The 12,889-nt window shown below is 43.3% G+C and overlaps 1 protein-coding gene across 3 annotated transcripts in view; it reads left to right on the forward strand.

Moving 5' to 3' along the window:
- Window positions 1–386: 386 nt before the first annotated feature.
- The window catches only part of SNX31 (sorting nexin 31), a 69,331-nt gene continuing 56,828 nt past the window's right edge, over window positions 387–12,889 (forward strand). Inside the window, exons 1-2 of one of the 3 annotated variants that reach the window (XM_073330433.1) lie at window positions 387–668; window positions 1,797–1,871. In XM_073330433.1, coding sequence (XP_073186534.1) covers window positions 603–668; window positions 1,797–1,871 — 141 coding nt within the window. In that variant the 5' untranslated portion in view covers window positions 387–602. The remainder of the gene's footprint in view (window positions 669–1,796; window positions 1,872–12,889) is intronic. The other 2 variants (XM_073330432.1, XM_073330431.1) reach the window with 2 other exon arrangements.

Below are 12,889 nucleotides of genomic sequence, written 5' to 3' on the forward strand. Positions count from 1 at the left end.
GATGGTACCTACCTGTTTCCATGACTGATTCATCATCACGAGCCTGGTCCCAGCCAGCACCGAAAAGCTACAAGGCTGGGGCTAGGAGCTGCCCAACATCTAGAGGAAGGGTGGGACAAAAACTCATAAAGAAGGAAGGCAGCCTCCAGCGGCCCCTTGACACGCTTATGTCCCAACTGTTATATCCGTCCTCACACCAGGGGCCTTGCCCACATTTGGGGCAGCGAGGAGGAGAGCACAGGAAATCAGACAAGGATCCCTCTAGGTCGGGAAGCACTCTCCTGGTGATTCCCAGCCTGGTTAAATAAAACCCATGAAAGGGGCCTGGCCAACTATTGGGCGGGGGGGAGGAGCGGAGCGGAGCGGAGCGGAAGCTGTAGCCGCCGCCGCTGCCCTGGGAGCGGGAGCCAGGACAGGAGGCCGCCCTTGTTTGTGACAGTCCCATCACCTGCCAGGATGAGTGGTTTGCCCACCGCCCCCAGGAGGGAGGAGACCTCCCCGCCCTCTCCTCTGTCACGTGGGAAAACAAATGCTGCGGCCGCTGCCCTGCCCTGCCCCTGTGGCCCGGCGAGGCGGAGCGCGGGCGGGCCGCGGGCGGCACCATGAAGATGCATTTCAGCATCCCCGTCTCGGAGCAGCTGCTGGAGAAGTTCGGGGGCCGCTACGTGGTTGAGTGTCTCGGCTGCCCGGCACGGCCGCTGGGGTTGGGGGGGGCCGCGCCGCCGCGGGGATCCCGGCTCCTGGGCAGCGCTGTTTTGGCTCGGGGCGGACCGAAGCGACTGAGCGGGGGGGCAGGGGAGCTGTGTGGGGGGGCAGGGGAGCTGTGTGGGGGGGCAGGGGAATGGGGGGCCTGGGTAGGGAGGGAGGGGAGCTATGGGGGGCCTGGGTAGGGAGGGAGGGGAGCTGTGTGGGGAGGCAGGGGAATGGGGGGCCTGGGTAGGGAGGGAGGGGAGCTGTGTGGGGAGGCAGGGGAATGGGGGGCCTGTGTAGGGAGGGAGGGGAGCTATGGGGGGCCTGGGTAGGGAGGGAGGGGAGCTGTGTGGGGAGGCAGGGGAATGGGGGGCCTGGGTAGGGAGGGAGGGGAGCTGTGTGGGGAGGCAGGGGAATGGGGGGCCTGGGTAGGGAGGGAGGGGAGCTGTGTGGGGAGGCAGGGGAATGGGGGGCCTGGGTAGGGAGGGAGGGGAGCTGTGTGGGGAGGGAGGGGAGCTATGGGGGGCCTGGGTAGGGCGGGAGGGGAGCTGTGTGGGGAGGCAGGGGAATGGGGGGCCTGGGTAGGGAGGGAGGGGAGCTGTGTGGGGAGGCAGGGGAATGGGGGGCCTGGGTAGGGAGGGAGGGGAGCTGTGTGGGGAGGCAGGGGAATGGGGGGCCTGGGTAGGGAGGGAGGGGAGCTGTGTGGGGAGGCAGGGGAATGGGGGGCCTGGGTAGGGAGGGAGGGGAGCTGTGTGGGGAGGGAGGGGAGCTATGGGGGGCCTGGGTAGGGCGGGAGGGGAGCTGTGTGGGGAGGCAGGGGAATGGGGGGCCTGGGTAGGGCGGGAGGGGAGCTGTGTGGGGAGGCAGGGGAATGGGGGGCCTGGGTAGGGAGGGAGGGGAGCTGTGTGGGGAGGCAGGGGAATGGGGGGCCTGGGTAGGGAGGGAGGGGAGCTGTGTGGGGAGGCAGGGGAATGGGGGGCCTGGGTAGGGAGGGAGGGGAGCTGTGTGGGGAGGCAGGGGAATGGGGGGGGCAGGAGGGCTGTGGAGGAGGAGGATGGGGGTGCTGTGCAGGCAGGGAAGCTGATGCCCCTTGGGTGTATTTTCAGCTGTACTCTGTGTACCTGGAAGGCTTCCTCTTCTGCAAGGTGCGCTACAGCCAGCTACACCACTGGAACGATCAGGTAAGAGACTCCAGCCCAAATGCCTTTTCAGTCTCCCCTGCCAGCTTCAGCTAGGGGAGCTTCCATCAAATGGCCAGCAAATGCCCCATTGAAATGAGAAGAAACAAGGTGGCTGAGGGTGTATCTTTTATTGCACCAACTTCTGTTGGTGAAAGAGACTAGCTTTTGAGCTGCACAGAGCTCTTCTTCACCTCATTGAAATGAACTTAGGCTGAGATCCTGTAATGTTGCCTGTGGATGGTAATGAGCTTTTCTTGTGTAGTACCTGAAGTGGGAGGGAGATACTCCACAGCATCCAGACCTTTATGTAAGTGTGTTGTCATTTATTTGTTATTACACACATTTTTAAGGTGTCCAGCACCATAGAATGCAGCAAACTCTGAAGCAAATCACAGAGAAATATTGAGAGGAAGGGTGTTGGGAAATACAATATGCTGGGAATTTATATTTGTGTCAAGGAAGAGCTATTTTTTAATTTTGGGCAATGGAGACAATTTTTTGGCTGCCCCCCATTTCCCTTACACTTAAACAAGTAATATGAAGTATGGATGGAGGTGATTACACATCTAATAGCTTCTTTGGTAAACTCTTCACCCTTTGTAAGCAGTTTGATTTCATTTTTTTCTCCTACTTTTCCAATTATTTTCATGGCAGTTCTTTGGCTTTTGTTGTGCATACCCCAGGCATGCTGGTCTGAGCTATATGCAAGAGATGAGGTATCTTTCCCACCCCCACCAGCCCTTTCTTTGCAAAATAGTCTCCATTTTTCACCATAATACTCCTCAGTGAAGGTTTAAGGTGTTTCCTTATTGAGACCTGGCAACATCTGAAAGCTGTGAAAGGGGAATTGAGTAATGGTCATGTACCCAATATTCAGGGAAACAGGTTTCACACAGTTATTTTTAGTATCATTGACTGTAAGACGTTTCTTCTGATTTTAGGACATCTGAAACTATTGCAGCATTCCTCTCTGAGTCATAAATAACACTAGAGCCTCTTTTAGGCCCTGTCTATGCTAGAGTTCAAATCATAGGTTTTTTTTCCAAACTGTTCTTGCTTGGAAGGTGCTAACATTGTTTTGAGTTCAAGTATATAGGCTCCAACTATGTTTACTGGGGCCAAGGTCCTGCTGTTAACACACCTATGGACTGTGTGAGTCAGAGTGGTAGGAAAAATGGTCTTGTGAATAGGGCATTGGACTGGGATTGAAGACGTGGGTTCAGTTTCTAACTTGACTACAGACACCCTGTGATCTTGGACACATCAATTAATCTACTCTCTTCCTCAGTTACTTATCTGTAACGTGGGAATAATTACTTCCTTGCCTCATAGCGTTGGTGTGAAGATAAAATCCCCTCTAATGATAGTGGGGGCCTTAGATACAAGAATGGTGAAGGCCATATAAATACCTAGAGAGGTTTATCACATAATTTTCAGATAACAGTAAGTGTTGCAGATAATTACATACCAAGCTCTTTTGTACTATGTACAGCCTGTTGATCTTCATTCGTGTATTCTTCTGGATCACCTATTCTCTGATCCAATAACAAATATGAAATAGTAAAGGAGGGTGTAATAGATTTATATTTATATATTGGCTGAGCAGAGAAAGACCTATCAAACAGCTGGATTATTTCCATCAGTCTTACTTTTTTTTATATCCATAAGTGTCCAGATCACTTACGTTTAATAGCATCCTAGGGAAGCAATTCTACTTAACAATTCTAACAGCAGACTGGAAATAGCACTAGAAAATGTACAGCAGAGGTCAGTCCAGTACTGGTGATAGGTGGACTGGATAATCTATTACAGAAGGTCTCAAAGTGTAGTCTGTGCAAACCTCCAAGTTAACATTATGCTGGTTCCCTCCTCCTCTCCAGCTGCTATATTGCATGAAGACAGCTGCAAATACATGGAAAAGGGCCACTAGGGAAGCATTGTAAGTAGGGCTGTCAAGTGGTTAAAAAAAATTAATCCCGCTGTTAAATAAACATAGAATACCGTTTATATAAATATTTTTGGATATTTACCACATTTTCAAATATATTGATTTCAATTACAACACAGAACACGAAGTGTACACTGTTCACTTTATATTTATTTTTTATTATAAATATTAGTATTGTAAAAAAAATAGTATTGTTCAATTCACTTAATACAAGTACAGTAATGCAATCTCTTTATCATGAAAGTTGAACTAATAAATGTAGAATTATGTACAAAAAATAACTGCATTTGAAAATAAAACAACTTAGGCTCGAAAGTTTTACAAGTACACTCAGACCTATTTCTTGTTCAGCCAGTCGCTCAGACAAACAAGTTTGTTTACATTTGCAGGTGATAATGTTGCCTGCTTCTTGTTTACAATGTCACCTGAAAGTGAGAACAGGGGTTCACATGGCACTCTTGTAGCCGGCGTTGCAAGTTATTTACGTGTCAGATGCTCTAAAGATTCATATGTCCCTTCATGCTTCAACCACCATTCCAGAGGAGATGCGTTCATGCTGATGGTGCTTTCTGCTCAATAATGATCCAAAGCAGTGCAGACCAACACATGTTCATTTTCATCATCTGAGTCAGATGTCACCAGCAGATTGATTTTCTTTTTTGGTGGTTCGGGTTCTGTAGTTTCCACATCAGAGTGTTGTTCTTTTAAGACTTCTGAAAGTATGCTCCACACCCCATCCCTCTCAGATTTTGGAAGGCACTTCAGATTCTTAAACCTTGGGTCGAGTGCTGTAGCTATCTTTAGAAATCTCCCATTGGTACCTTCTTTGCATTTTGTCAAATCTGCTGTGAAAGTGTTCTTAAAATGAACAACATGCTGGGTCATCATCCGAGACTGCTATAACGTGAAATATATGGAGGAATGCGGGTAAGACACAGAGCAGGAGGCATACATTTCTCCCCCAAGGAGTTCAGTCACAAATTTAATTAGCACATTATTTTTTTAACGAGCGTCGTCACCAAGGAAGCATGTCCTCTGGAATGGTGGCCCAAGCATGAAGGGGCATATGAATGTTAAGCATATCTGACATGTATATACCTCGCAATGCCAGCTACAAAAGTGCCATGCAAACACCTGTTCTCACTTTCAGGTGATATCGTAAATAAGAAGCGGGCAGCATTATCTCCCGTAAATGTAAACAAACTTGTTTGTCTTAGCGATTAGCTGAACAAGAAGTAGGACTGAGTGGACTTGTAGGCTCTAAAGTTTTACATGGTTTTGTTTTTGAGTGCAGTTACGTAACAAAACAAAATCTAGATTTGTAAGTTATGCTTTCATGATAAAGTGGTTGCACTATGGTACTTGTATGAGGTGAATTGAAAAATGCTATTTTATCATTTTTTACAGTGCAAATATTTGTAATAAAAATAATATAAAGTGAGCTCTGTACACTTCGTATTCTGTGTTGTGATTGAAATCAATATATTTGAAAATGTAGAAAAACATCCACAAATATTTAAGAAATTTCAATTGGTATTCCGTTATTTAACAGTGCGATTAAAACTGCAATTAATCACAATTACTTTTTTTAATTGCAGTTAACTTTTTTGAGTTAATCGTGTGAGTTAACTGTGATTTAATTAACAGCCCTAATTGTAAGCAATCACTTCAGATGAGACAGGATGTTACACGATTATGAAGGAGCAGGGAGGTGGTCTTCATGATTGCAAATGAGATGTGGTGTCCGAGATAAGCTCTGTGTTTAAAGTGGACCATTTTGATACTACAGTGGTTCACGCTGTGAAAAAGTTCGAGAGCCCCTGGTCTGTTAGGTCTCTTCTATCTCTAAATATTATGGTCCTGATCTTGCAAGCTATTTTACATTGGCAGATCTCTGCTTCCCACAGAGTACCCATTGCCTCCAGTGACCCACTGCCAAAAACAGTGGTCTATTATTACTTTTACACTCTCCCCACTTAATGTGTAAATTTCTTGATGCTATCGAATGGAACATCACAGAATGGGGTCACACTGAGAGTGCAATCATCATTGAAAATATAACTAATTTGAAAACCAGCATGTTTGTAGATAATAGAACAACTTGACATTAAAGTTTTGTGTCTGGTTTTGGATGTCAAGAATGGCATATTATTCAGAAAGTGGCCCTTGAAGGAATTGTATTTCTGTGGCTTATGTGAAACTGCATTTTTTAAATGTACAGTATAAATCATTGTAACTTTTTGATGGATGGATGGATGTATATGAAACTCAGAACTTAAAACACAATTTTTTCATTTCTTTCCTTTATTTTTATTTAAGTAGATGTAACCCTATACATGTCTTTTCTTTAGCTTGTCCAACTAAGTCTTCCTTTAGTGTCCAACTTAAGTAGTAATTTCTGAGAACAAAAAGGCAGAATGTTGTTCTGGATACAGTTTCCACAAAACTTTAAAATCTTTAATTTTACCTGTTGGCAGTTTTCTTTTCTGTCTTACCTGGATTTCATGAGTCCATGTTTCAATCATTTTGGCATTTTGAATAGATCTTCTCTGCATGTCCAAAATTTTCAAGCTTGGATGCCCTCAACTGAAGCTCCTATATTTAGGCACCTGTGTAAGTGGCCTTTTTCTTCAGAGTTAGTGAGCATTTGTATGTAACTCAGACTTCAGTAGGAATTGAGGGTACTTATGTTTCTGAAAAGCAGACCACATAGATCTTGATTCTGCAACTTGTTTGTCAAGTACTTGAAGTCAGTGGGGCTCTGTGTGGGTGCAGAAATGTGCATGTGTTGATTTAATTGCATGGCTGGGGACTTATTTAAGTATTTTTCTCGAGGCTGCTCAAGCTTAGAAATTGTAGGCCCTAAGCTTTAGAATGTCAGCCTTTGTCTCTAGGGGATATGCTAATAAGCTATATAGCCAGAAGGACAGGTTGTTTTTCAGACTTGTGAGTGTTTATTCCAGTGGTTCTCAACCTACAGCTGTGGCCCATGTGACATCCTTAGTCCCATGCAGATAGAATATATATTGTGTGGATGCGGCCCACAATGGTAAATAGGTAGAGAACCACTGGCTTATCCAGTACTCAAATTTAGGATTTGATGAGTTCTATATCACTTCCCCCACTTTCCCATGATGAAGAGGCTTTTCTGATATGAACACTTGTCAAATACTTTTTCTTTCTGTAAAAAGAGTTTTGATGCCTCCATTCCTTGGATTCATTCTTGGTTTTGCTCTTTATTTCCTTAGTGCCACATTGAAACAAAGGAGTCTTGGGGGAGACTGGATGACTCCGAAGATTGGTCGTGGGCTATAGAAACTTTTATATCTAGGTCACCAGTTCAAATCCAGCTCTAGTGGTAATGCTCAAAAGTTGTTATTGTCTGACTGATTATCTCAGCTCTAGTCCCAGAGGAACCTGTCCCATGACAAAAAACATAACCACAATTAGTACTTTTGTTGGCCGTCTTGGCAGAGAGGCCAAGGACCAAATGAGCCTGAAGAATGAATTAAGTCTTAGCATCCCTGGAACAGAGTTTGGAGCCATATTAACATCATAGTGTGGAAAAGGTTGTAGAACTGAGGACTATGCTATATCTGTTCAGATATTAAACAGAACACTTAATTTCTAGGGCTGGCACGCATTGCCTTTCAGCCTCAGAAAACACCCATGTGTACCCAGACTGAAGGAGAGTGGGATCTGTAGTCTCAGTGGTGCTACTGAAGTAGACAAATGAACAGTTACAGTGACACAGAGATAAACAGTATCACTAAAACAACTGGATTATTTCAGAACTTTTCTTTCTTTACTGTCAAAGTTGCCTCTAGTTTTGTAAGCAGGAGCACATGGCTCTATCCTCTGCCATCATCACTGGGTTAACTGCATCTCTCACCCTTCTGGGTCTCTTTGAGGGCACTCCCTCTCATGTCTTGGGCTTCTAGCACTTATCTGTCTCAGGCTGTAATCATGCGATTCTCCCTCTCTCAAGCCAGTACCTAGCAGTGAGCGGTCCCTTGTGATCAGCTGTGATTATCTCATTAGGTCTGACTTAGGCTCAGCTCTGCAGTTCTATGACAGTGGTGTCTAGGAACCAAACAGTCTGATTAGCGCAAAATGTTTTTATTTAGAACAAAAACATTTCTGAAAAAAACGATCTTAAAACAATAAACCTGTCTCTACACAGGCCTACTTTTCCTAAAGTTTACCATTCCCGGGATTTGGGAATGTCCAACTCCTTCAGACTCCCTCTGTAAAGTTTCTCACTGTGTCAGCCTGTCTCCCAACAGCTTCTGAACATTCAGAAGCCTGAGAAGGGCTTTTTAATTGTTCAGTGCAGGATGGATAAAAAATTGATTTAAAAAAACAGAATTTATTCAAATTCTATATTTATTTATTCTATATGCTAACTATATACAATATTTTCTTTGTTTCATAAAGCAGTTACTTTTAAATGTAAATCCTATTTTGATAAACTTTCTTTCTTATGATGTACACAGTGCATTTGCGGCAGTTTTTATTTAACTAACAAAAACAATTTTAAAATGTCGAGTTTTGTGCATTTTAATTATATTCCAAATTTTCATCCAAGTGCCGCTTGACACAAATCACAGGTAAAAAAAAATTAATCATCTAGTAAGTAAGAAATGCCTCATTCATCATTTTCTAACATAATAGAAATATAAAAAATAATCTGAAAAATGTATGTTAAGCATATAATTGCTTGTGTGTGTGTTTAAAATATTTTCCAAAAGAGAGAGAGGGTGATAATGGTTGATATAATTTGGTAGTTAGCAAAACATAGTACCAAATTATATCAACCATTATCATGCTTTACCTCTTTTGGAAAATATTTTTTACACACACACATTTAAGCAATTACATGGCTTAACATACATTTTTCAAAGTACCAATTCAAAACAAGGTAGAAACCTTGATTTTAAATAATTGATTTGTGCTTGCTGATTTAAATCATGATTAAAATCAGTGATTTAAATTTAAATCCGTCCATCCTGTTAATTTTTCTTTAGATCTTTGTTCCTAGCATTGGTAGAACAGTTGTCACTTTGGCCTGGTGCTGGGAAGTATGCCATTGTCCTGTAACTGAGAGCTCTTGCTTTCCTCACAGCAGCCCAGGAGCAGGAGGAGTTCTGAGCTCCGGGGCCAGAGAAGTTCTGCGTTCCCTGCTGATTATTGGGGGGGGACACCGGAGCCCGTGCTGGCTCCCCCATGCGCACACCCCTGGATGGGTCAGAAAGAAACTTCCTATGGGCATACTGTTGTATAATTGTTCACTACAGCTTTCCTTGAACAGTTCTCTGAAGCATCTAGTTCTGGCCACTGTCAGAGACATGATACTGGGTGAGTTGGACTGCTGGTCTGATCCAGTGCAGCAATTCCTAAATACTGTGTTACTCCATCTCTGGAAACTTCTCTCCTCAGACTGTATCAATCTTTAGTTCATTTTTGCCTATGACACTGAACCTCACTTTTTTTTTTTCTGTTCGTGCATCTTTCCATTTGTCATTACTGCAAGTAATGTACTTACTTACATCTTTACCATTTGTAAATTTCCTTTCCTTTCTATCTGCATTCCCTGCTGATTATTGCGGGGGAGACCGGAGCCCCTGATGGCTCCCCCATGTGCACACCCCGAATGCATCCGATGAAGTGAGCTGTAGCTCACGAAAGCTTATGCTCAAATAAATTTGTTAGTCTCTAAGGTGCCACAAGTACTCCTTTTCTTTTTTCTATCTGTAGGGGCTTTTGAATTCTGCTCTGTAAAGTGTTCCCTGAATTCCGCCACACAAATCATTATCAAAAACAGGGTGCCATGTAAATATTGGTGTGCTTTTAATGTAAAGCACTAACTACACTAACCCAAAAAAAGTCTGATTTGAGGAACGCAGGCTGATAGGATTATATTAGTAGATGTTAACTGTCTCCTTCATTCAAATATCTGAGTCTTAGGAAAAATAAGCTGTACTATAAAAGTATGGGAGACTGAACATAACTTTTTGTTTTGAAAAGGAGAGTTTTATTGCAAATTGTTTGGGAAGATTGAAATAGCTGATGGATTTCATTATTACAAAACACTCCTTTTTTGATGGGGGTTGTGGTGGCTAAATTCTCCTTACTTTCCATCTTTGAAAACCTGTGGTGTTAACAAATGACTTTTAGATTTGGGTCACTATTCAGAAGCAGATTAAAATAGTATGCTGCTTGTCCCTTTCTAGACAAATATTAGAATAACACGCCTATGACAACCTGACAAGAAGTTATAAAGTCAGGAAGAAAAAGCCTTTAGGTGTCATAATTGTCTGAATGTTGATTGTCGACTTATTTCCAGGCACTAAATGTACAAAGAGTCACTTCTGAAATGTTTCAGAGTGGTAGCCATGTTAGTCTGTATTAGCAAAAACAATGAGGAGTACTTGTGGCACCTTAGAGACTAACACATTTATTTGGGCATAAGCTTTCGTGGGCTAAAACCCATTTCATCAGCTGCATGGAGTGGAAAATACAGTAGGAAGATATATATAGTACATGGAAAAGATGGGAGTTGCCTTACCAATTCCAACGAGACAATTAAATTAAAGTGGGCTATTATCAACAGGAGGAAAAATCACTTTTGTACTGGTAATCCAGAGTGGCCCATTTCAAACCATTGACAAGAAGGTGTGAGTAACAGTAGGGGGAAAATTATCATGGGGAAATTAGTTCTTAGTTCTTTGACCCATCCACTCCCAGTCTTTATTCAGGCCTAATTTGTTGGTGTCCAGTGTGCAAATTAATTCCAGTTCTGCAGTTTCTCATTGGAGTCTGTTTTTTGAAGTTTTTTTTTGTTGAAGAATGGATACTTTTAAGTCTTCTATTGAGTGTCCAGGGAGACTGAAGTGTTCTCAGACTTGTGTTTGAATGTTATAATTCTTGATGTCTGATTGGTGTCCGTTTATTCTTTTGTGTAGAGACTGTCCGGTTTGGCCAGTGTACGTGGCAGAGGGGCATTGCTGGCACATGATGGCATATATCACATTGGTAGATGTGCAGGTGAACGAGTCCCTGATGGTGTGACTGATGTGGTTGGGTCCTATGATGGTGTCCCTTGAATAGATATGTGGACAGAGTTGGCAATGGGGTTTGTTGCAGGGATAGGTTCCTGGGTTAGTGTTTTTGTTGTGTGGTGTGTAGTTGCTGGTGAGTATTTGCTTCAGGTTGGGTTGCTGTCTGTAAGCAAGGACTGGCCTGTCTCCGTCCTTCAGGATAGGTTGTAGATCCTTGATGCTGTGCTGGAGAGGTTTTAGTTGGGGGTTGAAGGTGACGGCTAGTGGCGTTCTGTTACTTTCTTTGTTGGGCCTGTCCTGTAATAAGTGACTTCTGGGTACCCTTCTGGCTCTGTCAATCTGTTTCTTCACTTCAGCAGGTGGGTATTGTAGTTTTAAGAATGCTTGATAGAGATCCTGTAAGTGTTTGTCTCTGTCTGAGGGATTGGAGCAAATGTGGTTGTATCTTAGAGCTTGGCTGTAGACAATGGATTGTGTGGTGTGGTCTGGGTGAAAGCTGGAGGCATGTAGGGAAGTATGAAATGGTAACAATTAGTTTGAAGACAAAAGCATACTGTTGATTGATTCTAAACACTGTACCAGCATTCACTGAGTCAGCCTAGGAACAGCCATGATTTTCATGAACAGCTGTTTGGAAAATTATTCTAAAAATCAATTAATCACAAAAGTAATTAGGCATAAAGGATTTAATGATTACAATATATTTGTTTTTCAATTTTGTGTACCCACTTGTATAGCAGACTAATTTTATATTTTGGGTTTGTTAGGTATCTACATAGACAAATATTTTTATTAGCATATGAAACATGTTTAAATACACTTTAAAATTAGGAGCCCCTTTCTGTAGGCTTCATCCAGACTGTATCTAAAAGTACAACTCTCTTAAACCCTTTTTACGGACAGTTTGACACCTTTCTAACTCCTTTTAGTAATGCTGCTCTGACTATTATTTCCAGGTTAGAAATCTTATCTCAAATGCCTCATCTGCCCTAGGCTTTTACCATATAATGGAACGTGGCTGTGGCTGAAATAGTTGGTTTAGACAGCGTGGGTGGGGCTAAACACTTCATTTTAAAACACCCCCACAAGATTAGATAATTCCAGTCATTTACCCTTGAAACTAGTGATCGTTTTCTGTGACGGAGGAGCATTTTTGTGGATGGATGGAAAAGAAACAATACTCACTGCTTTGTATGTCTTGGGCCAGATGGATAGAGGGTTTTACCATTAGGTGGATTCCACAAGATAGTGTTGTTGTAGCTATGTTAATCCCAGGATAGTAGAGAGACAAGGTGAGTGAGGTAATATCATAGAATCATAGAATATCAGGTTTGGAAGGGACCTCAGGAGGTCATCTAGTCCAACCCCCTGTTCAAAGCAGGACCAATCCCCAATTAAATCATCCCAGCCAGGGCTTTATCAAGCCTGACCTTAAAAACTTCTAAGGAAGGAGATTCTACCACCTCCTTAGGTAACGCATTCCAGTGTTTCACCACCCCCCTAGTGAAAAAGTTTTCCTAATATCCAATCTAAACCTCCCCCACTGCAACTTGAGACCATTACTCCTTGTCCTGTCCTCTTCTACCACTGAGAATAGTCTAGAACCATCCTCTCTGGAACCATCTCTCAGGTAATTGAAAGCAGCTATCAAATCCCCCCTCATTCTTCTCTTCTGCAGACTAACCAATCCCAGTTCCCTCAGCCTCTCCTCATAAGTCATGTGTTCCAGACCCCTAATCATTTTTGTTGCCCTTCGCTGGACTCTCTCCAATTTATCCACATCCTTCTTGTAGTGGGGGCCCAAAACTGGACACAGTATTCCAGATGAGACCTCACCAATGTCGAATAGAGGGGGACGATCACGTCCCTCAATCTGCTCGCTATGCCCCTACTTATACATCCCAAAATGCCATTGGCCTTCTTGGCAACAAGGGCACACTGCTGATTCATATCCGGCTTCTCGTCCACTGTCACCCCTAGGCCCTTTTCCACAGAACTGCTGCCTAGCC

This window comes from Lepidochelys kempii, chromosome 2 (genome assembly GCF_965140265.1).
Source record: "Lepidochelys kempii isolate rLepKem1 chromosome 2, rLepKem1.hap2, whole genome shotgun sequence".
Classification (NCBI taxonomy): domain Eukaryota; kingdom Metazoa; phylum Chordata; order Testudines; family Cheloniidae; genus Lepidochelys; species Lepidochelys kempii.